Here is a 14805-nt window from a genome sequence, read left to right as displayed (position 1 = left end):
AATACCAACAGAGAAAAACTGTAATACAAAGAGAAAGCTCTTGAAAAAGCAGCAATAAATGGTTTGGGTGATATGGATGGAAGTCCCCCAGGTCCCTGATCTCTGGTGAATCAACACCTGAAAGTGATCCTACAGAAAGTAAATCTTCAAGGAAGAAGTAGACATTGATCACAAGAATAAAGTATGTTCTGTAGCTGTGGCTTCTCTTAATGGATTTTGAATCACTTTTAGATTCCTATACGACAGGAGCATCTGAGTTACCAAGTCCACTGAGAACCAAGGAAAAGTAGTAAGCTTCGCTTTATCTCCTTCCCACTGAATTTGCACATTGCTATCTTGGAAGACTGACAAACACCAAGCAAGACACCAGGCAAGCAAGAAAAAGAACCCAGATTGCAGAACACACAGCCTGATGCCCTACCTCGTTTCTCAGTCATGTCACTATACCACTATGCTGGTACCGGGTACCAATAACAGCAGGATCTTTCACAGACTATAGAGAAAACAGATTTTCTAAATACAGTAAACTCTCCATTTTCCCACCTCATGTCTGACCAAATATTTGTCCATCAGTGTGACAGCATTATTGTATTTTAATTTAGCTCCTTCCCATTGGTGGTAATAGAAGCCAGGCCCTGGAAGTTCATATATTTCTGGTACTATTATTTTCCTATTCCCATCTCTGATTCTTTAATGTCATCAATAACATGAAAATAACCCAAAATGCTAATAATGTAAAACATTCTACATGCCTAAAATTTCAAAACCTAAATTTTTCTGATTTACAAATTATCTAAAGTCTTAAATACACACACGTATATATGTATAGGTTATGTATATATACAAATATATTAAAATATGATGGATCCTCACACTGAATTAGATATTAAAAAAACAAAAATAAAGATGTCAACTAAAGGAGATACAAAATTCTAATTTAAGATGAATTTAATTTAGGTACAGTATATACCTATAGACTCTATAATACAAAACAATAAATTTTAAAATCTCTCTGTCAACTAATACTACAGTATTCTCGCTTTCAATTTTTTCCTCCCAGTTCATTCCAACATATGCATGTTCCAACAACTCAGGTGAGTCCAGCAGTACATTCCCTCAACCTTCTATTACCTAAATTATATAAAGACACATGATATGTATATGTACAATTTCAATCATACATTTCTACTCTCAAATACCTGTTTCTCATTAATTTCAAAACTAGTTCACGCACTGAAGTCTATGAGCAAAACAGTAACATAATACATTAGGTGCCTAACCTCTTGATTCTCTACTCCACTGCTGGAAAGCTCCAAAACAGAACCTCCTCCACTGTCAACCACAGCTGATGTCATTGTATATTCCCTGAGGAAGCTTGAAACGTTATTAATCAGTGCAATTAAAGGTTCATGGATGATTGCCAGTGTTATAGGTTTGCATTATCATATCTTAAAAGTCAACAGAGGAGTGGAGTAGATGTCCAGCAATCCAATCTTGATTGGATGATTAACCAGAGAGCCTAAAAAGAGGAAGAATTTGAAAAGTTATTAAAAATGTATAGGAAACATGTAAAGCACAACCTATTTTGCAATCTAATTTTTAACATTTGTATAAACTAAAAGGAGATATGCTTATACAGCCCTGTGTCAAAAGAGGGCAGTAATGAGCATTCTACTTTTTAGCATTGCCAAGTTCACTGAAATTAAGTTCTTACCAAGCTACGGCACGTTCATGACATTATGATATTTATATTTAAGAGATAAAATGCTATAACTTTCTATCTTTATGAAGATGTTCTTTTATTCCTGAAATATTTTCATAGATATTTTAAAAATCTTTTATGCATTAAAAACATGAAACGTGCTGGACCGAGACAACTTCTAAAATTATTTGCCTATATGACAAATCAAAAGATTTATTGGTCTGTAAATATTTCACTGTTCTTCTTTGGCTCATTTAGTTTATTTATCTGAATAATTAGAATTGTCTTTTGCTATGGCAGCAATCTAATGTTGTGGTCACATTTTGAATACTCTACAAGAACTATAAAACAGATTATTTTGAATAGCTTATACTTTCAAATAGAGTAGTTTGAAAATAAAGTAGTGAAATCACTTGGAATGCCTTAAACATTACTTTACTATTCTTTCCTCAATAATTTTTTTGCTACTGGTTCAATATGCAATATAGCAAATGGTTTCAAGTAAACATAATTCAGTTTTCCTCAGTAGGGATGAATTTCAATATGTACACCATCTAGATTTATGCATTAGATTATTCCTAAAAAGTTACACTTTATTTGATTTTGTAAATGTAAAATTTTTCATAGAGAAATTACAGAGATTTATTTCTAATAGGATTTTTCATATAAAAATTAAAGAATGCAGAAAAACTAAGTATAAAGAAAAAATACATTTCTAATAAATCATTCCATTAGTATTATATCCTCTATTAAGTTTAACTACTGGTACCATGGAAATGTGGTATAAACTATTTCCATAAACTCCTACAAGCAAAATAAATATCTGGGGAGGGGGGCAGAAATTTCACCTCATTACCTAAGACCATTCAGTACTATTAGTCTCCTTTTTTATCTTATCAACAGAAATGGAGGAAGTATTTGTATCTTAATAAAAAAATAAGAAAAATCCACAGCCCCACACACTGAAGCTCACCATTATTGTATAAGGAAATGACTATTTTCAGTTTCAGTTTTCTAAACATCCTAATATATAAAAACCCAGGGTCCATCACATCCACAATGACCAGAGGCTCGACCTAACACCCAGGCTGTGCGCCCAGCAGGCTCTGGTGGGTGGGGACTTGTGGCAGCAGAGATGGGGACGGGGGAGGCGGGGCCGGCACTCACACTCACGCACAGACACACACAGCGACCACCAGCTCACAGCCTTTTCTCCCTTTCTTTCCCTTCCTCCCAGCTCGTGCTCAGAGCCTCTCTCAGAATGAGGAAACAAAACAGACTGGCCTGAAGAGGTCTGGATGAAAGGGAGGGTGGGCAGAGGGTGGAGCGGCCCCCACTGGCCCAGGCCCCTCCCAGCTGGGAAAGAGGAAGAGGAAGACAGGGAGGCAGGGAGGCCTGGGGGACTGCTAAGAAAAACAAAGAGACAGAGACTGGGCGAGATCAGGCTGGCAGGGGAAGGCAGTTAGGGGTGATCAGACAGGCAGAGGCAGTTGGGGGAGAGATCAGGCCGGCAGGAGAAAACAGTTGGGGCAAGATTAGGCCAGCAGTCAGAAGCAGCTAGGGGTGATCAGACAGGCAGAGGCAGTTGGGAGCAAGATCAGGCCAGCAGGGGAGAGCAGTTAGGGGCGATCAGGCAAGCAGGCAGAGGCAGTTAGGGGCAATCAGGTAGGCAGGCAGAGGGGTTAAGGGCAATCAATCAGGCAGGCAGGCAGGCAGGTGCGCAGTTAGGAGCCAGCAGTCCCAGATTGCGAGAGGGATGTCTGACTGCCGGTTTAGGTCCGATCCCACAGTCAGACATCCCCCAAGGGGTCCCCAATTGGAGAGGGTGCAGGCTGGGTTGAGGGAAACCCCCACCCCTGTGCACGAATTTTGTGCACCTGGCCACTAGTATAGATAATAATAACATAAATAAATTTTACTTACAATTTGAATGTTAAGTAGTCTAAGCATCCTTCACTATTTTCACAACTTGGCAAGAGCTAAAACATAAACCAGCAGTTCTCTGGAACTAGTAGCGGGGGGAAAAAGACAGTATTAATATAACTTTATTAAAAATAGTTACCCAAAATAAGTGTAATTCAGACAGTATGTACTTATTACAAACCATCTCCAAAGTCTAATAATACACATTATATAATACACATAATAATAAATTCTTTCTAGGGTATTGAGAAATCAGGTTTTTATCAAACTTAAAATTGCAAGTCACCACTAAATAACAATTACTAAGTATGGACAGATTCAACATACACAGCCTATGCCCCATATTAGGGCTTATATTTCAAGTGGCTACAGGATATAACCCCTGATCCCCAGGAATATAAAATGAGGTTTTTAAAAACTAACCCAAAAAGCTACTATAAAGCAATGTTGATGATATATTATTGCCTATTAAGTCACCTTCCTCCTGCTCTTTCACCTTCCAAATTTACATTCCAGACACATCCAAACATCCCAATCCTCCTCAAAAGCCCTCCTCCTTTCAAAGGCTAATCCACTGACCTATGCCATGGAGCTCAGCCCTTGCTCCATCAATTATTTCCTCTTCTTCCCTAACCTTATCTGTTTTAACACTGGGTCCGCTCCCTCAATGTCTAAACATTTACAAGACTCTCTCATCTTAAACATGGAGCAGTCCTTCTCTGCTGGAAAGCTCCAAAACAGAACCTCCTCCACTGTCAACCACAGCTGATGTCATTGTATATTCCCTGAGAAAGCTTGATCCTGCATACTCCTCCAGCTACTGCTTTGGGCCCTTTCTTGGATAATGTTCTAGAAGAAAAGTCTTCTATACTCTGTCTCCACTTCTAATTTCTCAGGTACTCCACCTTCAATGGAAGTTTGTCATCAATTACCACCAACTGAAAGTTTTACGAAATTCTGGTTGTCCAATCCAATGCACACATTTCTGTCTTCATAGGACTTAAGGGCTCTGAAGCATTGACACTGTTGCTCATACCCTCCTTGACACTATCCAGAATTTATTTCTCCCTCTCTAGCTCCTCCTTTTCAATTTCCTCTTACAGACTCACCCCTAATCTTCAAGGAACTTGGAGGAAGGCTACAATGGAAATCCATATATCGTATATGTAACTATTTTAAAAGTTATAAATCAAGCTAACAAGCTATTAATTATTATTCTATCTTCCCATACATATTTTTATAAGAATCTAAAAGGCTAAGTTCTGATTTGAACTTCTGAGACTCCCTCAAGTTCTATGGGGGCATGGGAGAACCATACCCTCCCCCCACACACACACACACCTGGCCTGCAGCCTGTCTCTTTTTCTCTTCCCAACTTTGGCTCCACTCCATACTACAAGAAGCCACATATACATACATGTAGCATCCCAACCTCTGGCCACATGCCTGCAAACTGCTACCCTTTGGCCATTCCTTAGGCTACAGTCAAGGGAGGAGAGAATCAGAAAAGAGGCCTGTGAAGGGCGACATGGGCAGGGGTTCAAATACTCAGAACTTGACCTAAAAAAGGTACAGATGGACTAGTTCAGTTCTTCCCCAAATCCTAATCTTATCAGGAGGGGCGGAGGCCCAGAGCAGGGCTCCCACTTTGCTAAGTTTAAAGACAGTGCTACTCTCTGATCAACACTAACATGGAGGTATTTCCAGGATCCCATGCCTAGTCCTCTTCTGACTCTACACTCCCAAGCTCCCTCATGTATTGGCATGGCTTCATGACAAACTCTCTTCCAGTCTAAACCATTTCATGGGCTCCAGTTATCTACTAGATACTTTCTTACCTCCACTTCTTTATGAAATGAAATAGGGCATGTAATAAGTTGTACACATCTATTCCAAGATATGAGGCATACCGTTAATTAATCCAAATATTAACTGAGTGTGTGTGTGTGTGTGTGTGTGTGTGTGTACCATTACAACCAAAGCAACCATTTCGACCGAACGACCAGAACAACCAGTTGACCAGTGGCTATAACACACACTGACCACCAGGGGGCAGACTGCTAACCTCCCCCCATTCTACCCCCCTGGCTGGCAAACCTCCTGTGATCCCTCCCCGTGTCTGGCAGGCCCTGGCTAACAGCCAGCAGGCCCCGGCCAGCCCAGCCCCAATCAGGACTGGGCAAGATGGCTCCGATAGGCCCTGATTGCCAGCCAGGCCTAGGGACCATAACCATGCACGAATTTCATGCACTGGGCTTCTAGTCTATTATATGCTAGCACAGTGTTGGATGCTAGAGATACAGCAATGAATAAAGCAAAAGTCCTTGTCCTTATGAATCTTAAATTCCAGTGGGGGAAGATGAAAATAAACAAAATAACCCAGTCAGTGTAGCTCAGTGGTTGAGTGTCGACCCATGAACCAGGAGGTTGAAGTTCAATTCTGAGACAGGGCACAGGTCCCAGTTGCAGGCTCAATCCCCAGTAGGGGGTGTGCAGGAGGCAGCAGATCAATGATTCTCTCTCATCATTGATGCTTCTATCTCTCTCTCCCTCCCCCTTCCTCTCTGAAAGCAATAATATGCATATATATAAAATAAAAACAAAATATGAATAGCACATATGTAGATGCGTGATGAAAGCTAAGGAGACAAATGAACCAAAGGGAGAAAATATTTGACAGGGAAGAGGATTGCAATTTCAAATTGAATGGTCAGAGAAAGATTCACTAAAGAACTGACATATGACTAAAGACCCAAAAGGAGTAAGCTATGACTGGGGAAAGAGCCTTCTTTAAAGGAAAGATGAACTTCAAGATCTGCAACAGCGAGTACACCTGACTAGTTCAAGGATCAGCAAGGAGGCCAATATGGCTACAGTGAAGTGAGCAAAAGGGAGAAAGAACAGAAGATGACAACAGAAAGTAAGGGCCATAAAGGCCTTCTGTAAGGACTCCAGGAGAAGGATGACCTGATTATTAAAAGGATCATTCAGATGCCGGGCTAAGAACAGACAGGGGGCAAGGGCAGAAGCAGGGAGATCAGTTAGAAAGCTACTAGAATAATTGGGTAAGAAATGAGTGGCTAGGACAAGTGGTAGGGTTTGGAGAGAATAAAAAGTGGTCAACTTTTAGATATATTTTGAAAGTAAAATGGAAAGATTTGCTAGCAAATGGGATGTGGGTTGTGAAAGAGTGAAGAATGAATCCAAAGATGCATCACAGCACCATTAAATGGTATTGGAGAAAAGTGTGGGAGGAGAATATGTCCCAAACTAAACTCTTTTTTTTTTCCTTGGCTACCTTCCCAAAAATATTACCTCTCCTATTGTGCTTAGCTCAGTAAGTTACCCCAACACTCACACAAGTTGCCTACAAAACAGAGATCCATGACTCCTTTCTCCATCAATACCATCATACTCTTACTCTTGACCCCTTCTCTATCATCTCATATCCTCTACCCTTGTTGAGGCCCTCTTTATCACTTCTCTATATTGCTGTAAGAGCCTCAGAATTTGTCTCTTAGCCCCTAATCTTGCCCCCTTCCAGCCCATTTACTGCAATATCAGGATAGTCTGAGATAGAATAATGTCAGGCCCCTCTCAAGTCTTCAGTAGTTCCTCAACACCTGCAAGATGAAGTCCCAAACCCTTCGCAAATCTTGACAAGCAAGAAGTCTAGGTCTATTTTCAGAAGTTATGAAATGTTCATTCTGGTATGTTCAGGTATGTAAATCATGCATCCAATCCACGCTCACTTGTCCAGCCTCACCTTCCTTCACTTCATCTAACTTCATACCACAGTTGTTTGTAGTTTCCTATATTCTTCTCTCCTGTCTTGAGCATCCCTCCCCTGCTAACCACTGGGCCAATTCCTGTCTTACAGGTCTCAGTTCCAATGCTACTTCATCCCCTCAGAGCTCAATTATAATTTTCTATAATTCTCTTCCCCCAATCACATTACAGGCAGTCCTCGGGTTACATCGGACTCGACATACGTCGTTTTGTGGTTACATCTCCATCTCCCATTTATTTACAAAAAAAAAGTTCCGTCATTTCGATGTATGTACATATGTGCTTTATGTTTTTTATAATTTATTTACCACAAGTAAAGGTCAGGAATTGTTATCTTTCTTTTAAATTTTTTAATGTTCACTTCATTTCTTCTGTGTATGTGCTCCATGTGAGTGATGTAGGTGCTTATGTAGGGGGGTTCCGACTTACGGTGAAAATCGCGTTACATCGCGCCGTAGGAACAGATCTCCGACATAACCCGAGGACCTACTGTATATAGCTCCCTGACTCAAAACATCTGGAAAATAATAGCCTCCAGCAGATCATTCACTTGCCCAGTCCTATCAACCATACCAGGCCAAACATCTATGTCTTCCCTTCAGTGTTCTTTAAAACCCTGCTCCTTTTTAACTCCTTAATCTACTCCCTACTAAATTCCCAAAGCACCAAGTTTTAAAAATCAGTGTATCCAGGTTTGTTAGATCTGTGGTTTTACTACCTAAATTAGTATCTTTCATAGAGTAGGTACATAGTCAAGATGTGATGAAAATAAGAATAAGCAAACATGCTCCAATCAGACAAGTACCTCCACTGTTCATTGTACACACCACCATGCTCATTCACATCTCCATCCCTCTCCTGCCACCAGGAATGTCCTCTTCATTTATTCAAATTCCACTTGTCCTCCAAGGACAGTTTTTTCTCCTACAATGACATCACCTCTTTCCTATCTCTTACTATACCAGTTCTTCCAATAATATTTATTGAATACTTACCATATGCTAAGCAGCACTATGTCAGAAACACAAAAATGAAGTAAAAACTCAGCCTTTAAACAGTGTAGAGCAGTGATGGCGAACCTATGACACGCGTGTCAGAGGTGACATACGAACTCATTTTTTTGGTTGATTTTTCTTTGTTAAATGGCATTTAAATATATAAAATAAATATCAAAAATATACATCTTTGTTTTACTATGATTGCAAATATCAAAAAATTTCTATATGTGACACGGCACCAGAGTTAAGTTAGGGTTTTTCAAAATGCTGACACGCCGAGCTCAAAAGGTTCGCCATCACTGGTTTAGAGTCTAGTAAGGAGAAACACAGAATTACAGTGTCAATGCCATAAAGGAAACTACAAAGTACAGTGGAGACATAAAAAAGGAACACCCAAGTTGGCTTTGGAGGGTTCTAGAGAGACTTCAGAAAGGAGCCACCATTAGGTCTAGAACTTAGAAGAAGGGGTGAAGACTGGCATGGCAATAATAAGAGAAACAACTTTGAATAATGAATACTAAGTGAATTAATCAGGACGGAAGAAAAACTCTGTGTGAAAAGATAGCAAAGCTAAGTAGCACCCAGAAGTAAATTCTGCTTGTACTATAATTTAGTTGCCCTAGAGTACAGACCACATTCTCATCAAAAAGTTTGTGTGTACATAAAGCGCAAAAACAAGGAACATTCAATCTATGATATTAGAAATAGGATGCTACATCACAAAGGACTAATATTACTAATATATAAAGAACGCGTGGAAGAGAGGAATAAAGAACCAAAAACGTCAAGGAAAATATACAGGTCACAAAAAACATATAAAACGGACCCTTAACATATGAAAAATTCAAATTCACTCATAGAAAATACAAATTTTCAAAAAACGATATACCATTTCTCTCATCTATCAGACTGGTGAAAATTAAAATGTATGACACCATATTCTGTTGGCAAAGTTGTGCAATTTTATACATTGGTGCTGGGAAGACAAGTTAATACAACACTTTGAAAGTGAAATTTGGCAATGTCTAACAAAACTGCATATGCATTTACCATTTTTAAAACAGCTTTATTGAGATATAATTAACATGTTTACCCACTTAAAGTATATAATTCAATGGTTTTTATTTACTTTTTATTTTTTAATTGATTTGAGAGAGAGGAAGGGAGAGAGCAAAACACTGATGTGAGACAGAAACATTGATTGGTTGCCTTCCACACGTGCCCTGACAAGGTATTAAACCTGAAACCTGAGTATGTGTCCGATTGAGAATCAAACCCACCACCTTTTAGTGTGCGGGACAATGCTCCAACCCAGGGTTCCTCAAACTACGGCCCGCAGGCCACATGCAAGTACAAATATTGTATTTGTTCCCGTTTTGTTTTTTTACTTCAAAACAAGATATGTGCAGTGTACATAGGAATTCGTTCATAGTTTTTTTTTTAAACTATAGTCTGGCCCTCCAACGGTCTGAGGGACAGTGAACTGGCCCCCTGTTTAAAAAGTTTGAGGACCCCTGCTCCAACCAATTGAGCCATACCAGCCAGGGCTCAATGGTCTTTAGTATATTCACAAAGTTGTATGATATCCCCACAATTTGTTCTAATTTTAGAACATTTTCAGCACTCCCCCCCAATCCCATGTCCATTAGCAGTCACTCCCTATCATTCCCCAATCCCCAATCCCTGGCAACCACTAAACTACTTTCTATATCTAGAGACTTGCTTGTCTATTTCATATAAATAGAATAATATGTGGGATTGTCAAGGGCGGGGGGGGAAAAAAAGGACACATATGTAATACCCTTTGTAATACTTTAAGCAATAAAGAAAAACAACGTATGTCCATATAAAAATATATATATATATATTATATAATATGTGATCTTTGCTGACTGACTGGCTTCTTTCACTTAATGTTTTCAATATTCATCTATGTGTAATACGCATTAGTATTTTCTTTTTATTGTTTTTTAGAAAAAAATGTTGGCCTGAAATTCTGCATTAGCAAGAAATTATTCTTAGGCATAGGCCTTATTCAAATTTACCCATGTAAAAGAACTACCTAGAACCAAAATATAAACTTTTTATAGTGCTAAATAAAAAGGCCCCCTGTAAAAGCAGCTAGGAGGAAAAGTGCACTTAGACTCCCGTTAAACTATTTACACAAGATCATCTTCTTTTACCTAATTAAGTCAAAGGTTTACAGCTTCTTCCATAGGACTAGAACATGGGCATGAATGGGCCTGTAGAACATGTAATAAACAAATGCATGCTTATTTTTATTTGAAGGATTAGAGTCCCTGTACCTGGAACTCTAATCACCAGGCAAAGGGAACTAAAGTTCTTGCACAGACGTTAAAACACAAATCTTCAGCCTCAGCAGGGCCGGATCTTTTGTCTTGAAGAGGTATGTCAGAGGTCATTGTACTCATGGCTAGAATAAGGATACACAGCAGGTCATAAAGGAAAAAGACATAGGTGGAGTCTGGAGGACTCAATCTGCAAGCTTCCTATGCTCTCTCCTCCCCCAGAGAGGTCAGGCAGAGCTTACTCCTCTCCCCCAGCAACAAAAATGCACCAATGTGCACGCAGTGTTTCTGCCCAGGCATGCCCATCGGAGACTCAGCGCCCAAGCCTTCACTGCGGGCAGGTCACAGGGGCACCCTCTGCCTTGTGTGCACCAATACTACAGACCCCCAGAAGAAAAGCAGGTGTTCAACATAAACCGTACCGTTTGCACAAACAGTCTAGGCACAGTTACTGGGAACACCCTGAGAGCCAAGTTCCCAGATGCCAGCCAAGGGCCAACCTTGCAAACAGGCCTTTCTGAGGACAGCAGTTTCAAACTTGCTATGTTAACTATTTTCTGAAGGGCAAGTTATTTAACTTCTTGAGATCTCAGAAACATAATGGTCTGGAATGAAGAGAACATGGACACCATCTTTCCCACATATAATATATGGGAGGCTTAAAATGCTTTATCATTATAGAGTGATATCATGATTGAGTTTAAGTGCTTACTAGTAGATATGACATAGTAAGGACATCATCTCAATATCCAAATATTATGTAAAGATTCATAAAGGCAGACTTCCTGGAACATTCTCAACTCATCCAGATTATGAAATAAAATATAAAAAATGAACTGGCTCTGAAAGTTTACTTAAGCACACCATTAGAGAACAAAAATGTAAGATGAAAACATTCAGCCCTGGCTGGTTTGGCTCAGTAGATAGAGCATTGGCCTGTGGACTGAAGGGTCCCGAGTTCGATTTTAGTCAAAGGCACATGCCGGGTTTGCAGGCTCGATCCCTAGTAGGAGGCATGCAGGAAGCAGCCAATAAATGATTCTCTCTCATCATTGATGTTTCTATCTCTCTCCCCGTCTCAGTTCCTCTCTGAAATCAATAATATATATTTTTAAAAAATTTTTCACTAATCTGTTCTAAAATGAATACACTTTCTAGGTCTTACTAATTATAATCTAAAATTAAATGTAAATAATCATGAAATTTAGCGTTTAAAGTATTATATGTTTAACATAGATTTGAGTTGTTTTCTTTCTTTATTAAGGTATTACATATGTGTCCTTATCTCCCCATTGACCGCCCCCTCCCCTGTCATGCCCTCACCCTAGAATTGAGTTTTATAAGAAAAACTTACTTTTTTTTAATATATTTTATTGATTTTTTTTTACAGAGAGGAAGGGAGAGAGACAGAGAGTTAGAAACATCGATGAGAGAGAAACATCGATCAGCTGCCTCCTGCACATCCCCCACTAGGGATATGCCCGCAACCCAGGCACATGCCCCCGACCGGAATCGAACCTCGGACCCCTCAGTCCGCAGGCCGATGCTCTATCCACTGAGCCAAACCGGTTTCGGCAAGAAAAACTTACTTTAAAAAAAATTTTTTTTTTAATTGATTTCAGAGGGGGAGAGGGAGAGATAAAAAACATCAGTGATGAGCGAGAATCATTGATCAGCTGCCTCCTGCACACCCTCTACTGGGGATTGAGCCTGCAACCCGGGCATATGCCCTGACCAGGAATTGATCCATGACCTCCTGGTTCATAGATCGACACTCAACCACTAAGCCATGCCCGCTGAGCAGAAAAACCTACTTTTTTTATTCATGGATCTAAACTGCATCACTGTAAGGTTATAAATATAATTACTCAAAATATGATCAGTTTACTCATGAAAATACTAGAACTGTGGCCTTCAAGTATAGGTAAGAACCCAGAAGATTCTGAGTTTTAATACTAATTCTACAATCACTATACTATTTGCTTGTTATACTCCCAATACATGAATGTGACCTTTTTCTTAAATCATTTATAAAGCTTAGCCCTACAATCAACCTACTGAAATGCTCCTCTAAGTTTCCTCATTTTCATCGATTATGGCTGAGTAGAAAGAAACCTATAGAACTATAAATTACCAGATTAGAGAAGTTTTTTGGACACATTTATAGTCCAATAAAGCAAATTAACATATGCGAATTTAGAACCCAAAATAGATTCGCTTTTGGTTAGGAATCTTTTTTTATGATTTTTTTTAAGACAGAGAAAGGGAGGGAGGGAAAAAAGGGAGGGAGGGGGAAGTGGGAGAGAGATATAAACATCTTATATATGCATTCATTGGTCTATGTGTTCTAACTGGGAATGTAACCCGCAACCTTGGCATATCGGGACAAGACTCTAACCAGCTGAGCTAACCCAGCCAGGGCAGCTTTACACTATTTTATGTTTTAAAAAATATGTTTTTGCCGAAACCGGTTTGGCTCAGTGGATAGAGCGTCGGCCTGCGGACTGAAAGGTCCCAGGTTCGATTCCGGTCAAGGGCATGTACCTGGGTTGCGGGCACATCCCCAGTGGGGGGTGTGCAGGAGGCGGCTGATCGATGTTTCTCTCTCATCGATGTTTCTGACTCTCTCTCTCCCTTCCTCTCTGTAAAAAATCAATAAAATATATTTTAAAAAAAAATGTTTTTATTGATTTCAGAGGGAGGAAGGGAGAGGGAGAGAGAGAAACATCAATGATGAGAGAATCACTGATTGGTTGCCTCCCTCAAGCACCCTGATAGGGGACGGGGATTGGACCTGCAACCGAGATACGTGCCCTGGACTGGGAATCAAACCCGAGACCCTTGGGTCCATGTGCTGATGCTCTAACACTGAGGCCCATATAATATAAACCGCCAGGCCCATATAATATTTTTGAACCACAGTGAACCTTGGGTAGCTGAAACCATAGAAAACAAAACCTTAGATAAGGGGGAGATTATTGGACATGCTCATTGCAAATCTTTCTACCCATCCCACCAACACAAAGTAGAATATAAGCTCCACTAGAGCTGCCTCATAGCTATTTTAATCACCATTGTATATAGATAGACCTCTCAAAACAGTGTCTGGCACATACTAGACAACAATGTTAACTCCTAGCTCAACTTCTTCTTGTTCCTGGTTTCTTCTTCTATTTTATCATCTCTAATATATATAGGCATATCTCAGAAATATTGTGGGTTTGGTTCCAGACAACAGCAATAAGTCAAATAACACAATAAAGCCAGTTCTAATCTTTTTGCTGGTGCTGGGTCTTGCCACCGATTTGTAAAAAGCACAGCACTCTGGAGTGCAATAAAACGAAGTATGCCTGGCCTTGCCAGTGTGGCTCAGTGGATTGAGCATCACTGGTCCCTGGTTCAATTCCCAGTCAGGGCACAAGTCCGGGTTGCAGGCTCGATCCCCAGTGTGGGGTGTGCGGGAGGCAGCTGATCAATCTCTCTCACATCAATGTTTCTCTCTCTCTCCACGCCCCCCCCCCAAAAAAGACTCTATTCCACACTATCTAATCTGAAGTATTTAAAGTTATAATTTTATGTTAGTTAGCCAAATAAAAATAACCATGACAGTTTGTACTAATGAAATAATAAAAGAAAAGATGTTTACATACCAAGTTATTTAGAAAGTCAGTCACGATACAACTACATGAAGTTTTCTGTATATTTTAGGCCGTAATTATAAAGTATAGTTTTATAATACTAATATAAATTGGTTGAAGTTAACACAAGAACATTTGCCACTGCTATAATTGTATTACAAATTTAAAGTTTTATACATATTGGTATTTTATTTTATTCTCAGAGAGTTAAATTTCAAGGAAGAAGTTATTTTCCCTGATATTCTTTATGAAGCTAAAATTATTTATTTGTTTTTAAACCCTACATCTATTTACTCACACTCAAACTGTTAAAGAAAAAAAATGAATACTGAGCTGTAAATAAACTTTTAGTCAAGAATCAAGGTCACTGCTACGTTTTTCCAGTGGATTCCCACCACACTTAGAAAAAAAAATCTAAATTCTTTTATATAAAGATCAACCAGAGC

At 39.5% G+C, this 14805-nt stretch overlaps 1 protein-coding gene across 1 annotated transcript in view; it reads right to left on the bottom strand.

Moving 5' to 3' along the window:
• Window positions 1-11772, bottom strand: part of ELF2 (E74 like ETS transcription factor 2) — a gene marked incomplete at its 5' end in the record, with an annotated part of 79413 nt that extends 67641 nt beyond the window's left edge. The window contains 3 exons of the mRNA XM_081091751.1: window positions 1281-1519; window positions 3626-3710; window positions 10719-11772. Coding sequence (XP_080947877.1) covers window positions 1281-1355 — 75 coding nt within the window. The remainder of the gene's footprint in view (window positions 1-1280; window positions 1520-3625; window positions 3711-10718) is intronic.
• Window positions 11773-14805: the final 3033 nt, after the last annotated feature.

Source organism: Myotis nattereri, assembly GCF_964212035.1.
Source record: "Myotis nattereri genome assembly, chromosome: 5".
NCBI classification, from domain to species: Eukaryota; Metazoa; Chordata; class Mammalia; order Chiroptera; family Vespertilionidae; genus Myotis; species Myotis nattereri.
This window is presented reverse-complemented; position numbering and strand designations above follow the sequence as displayed.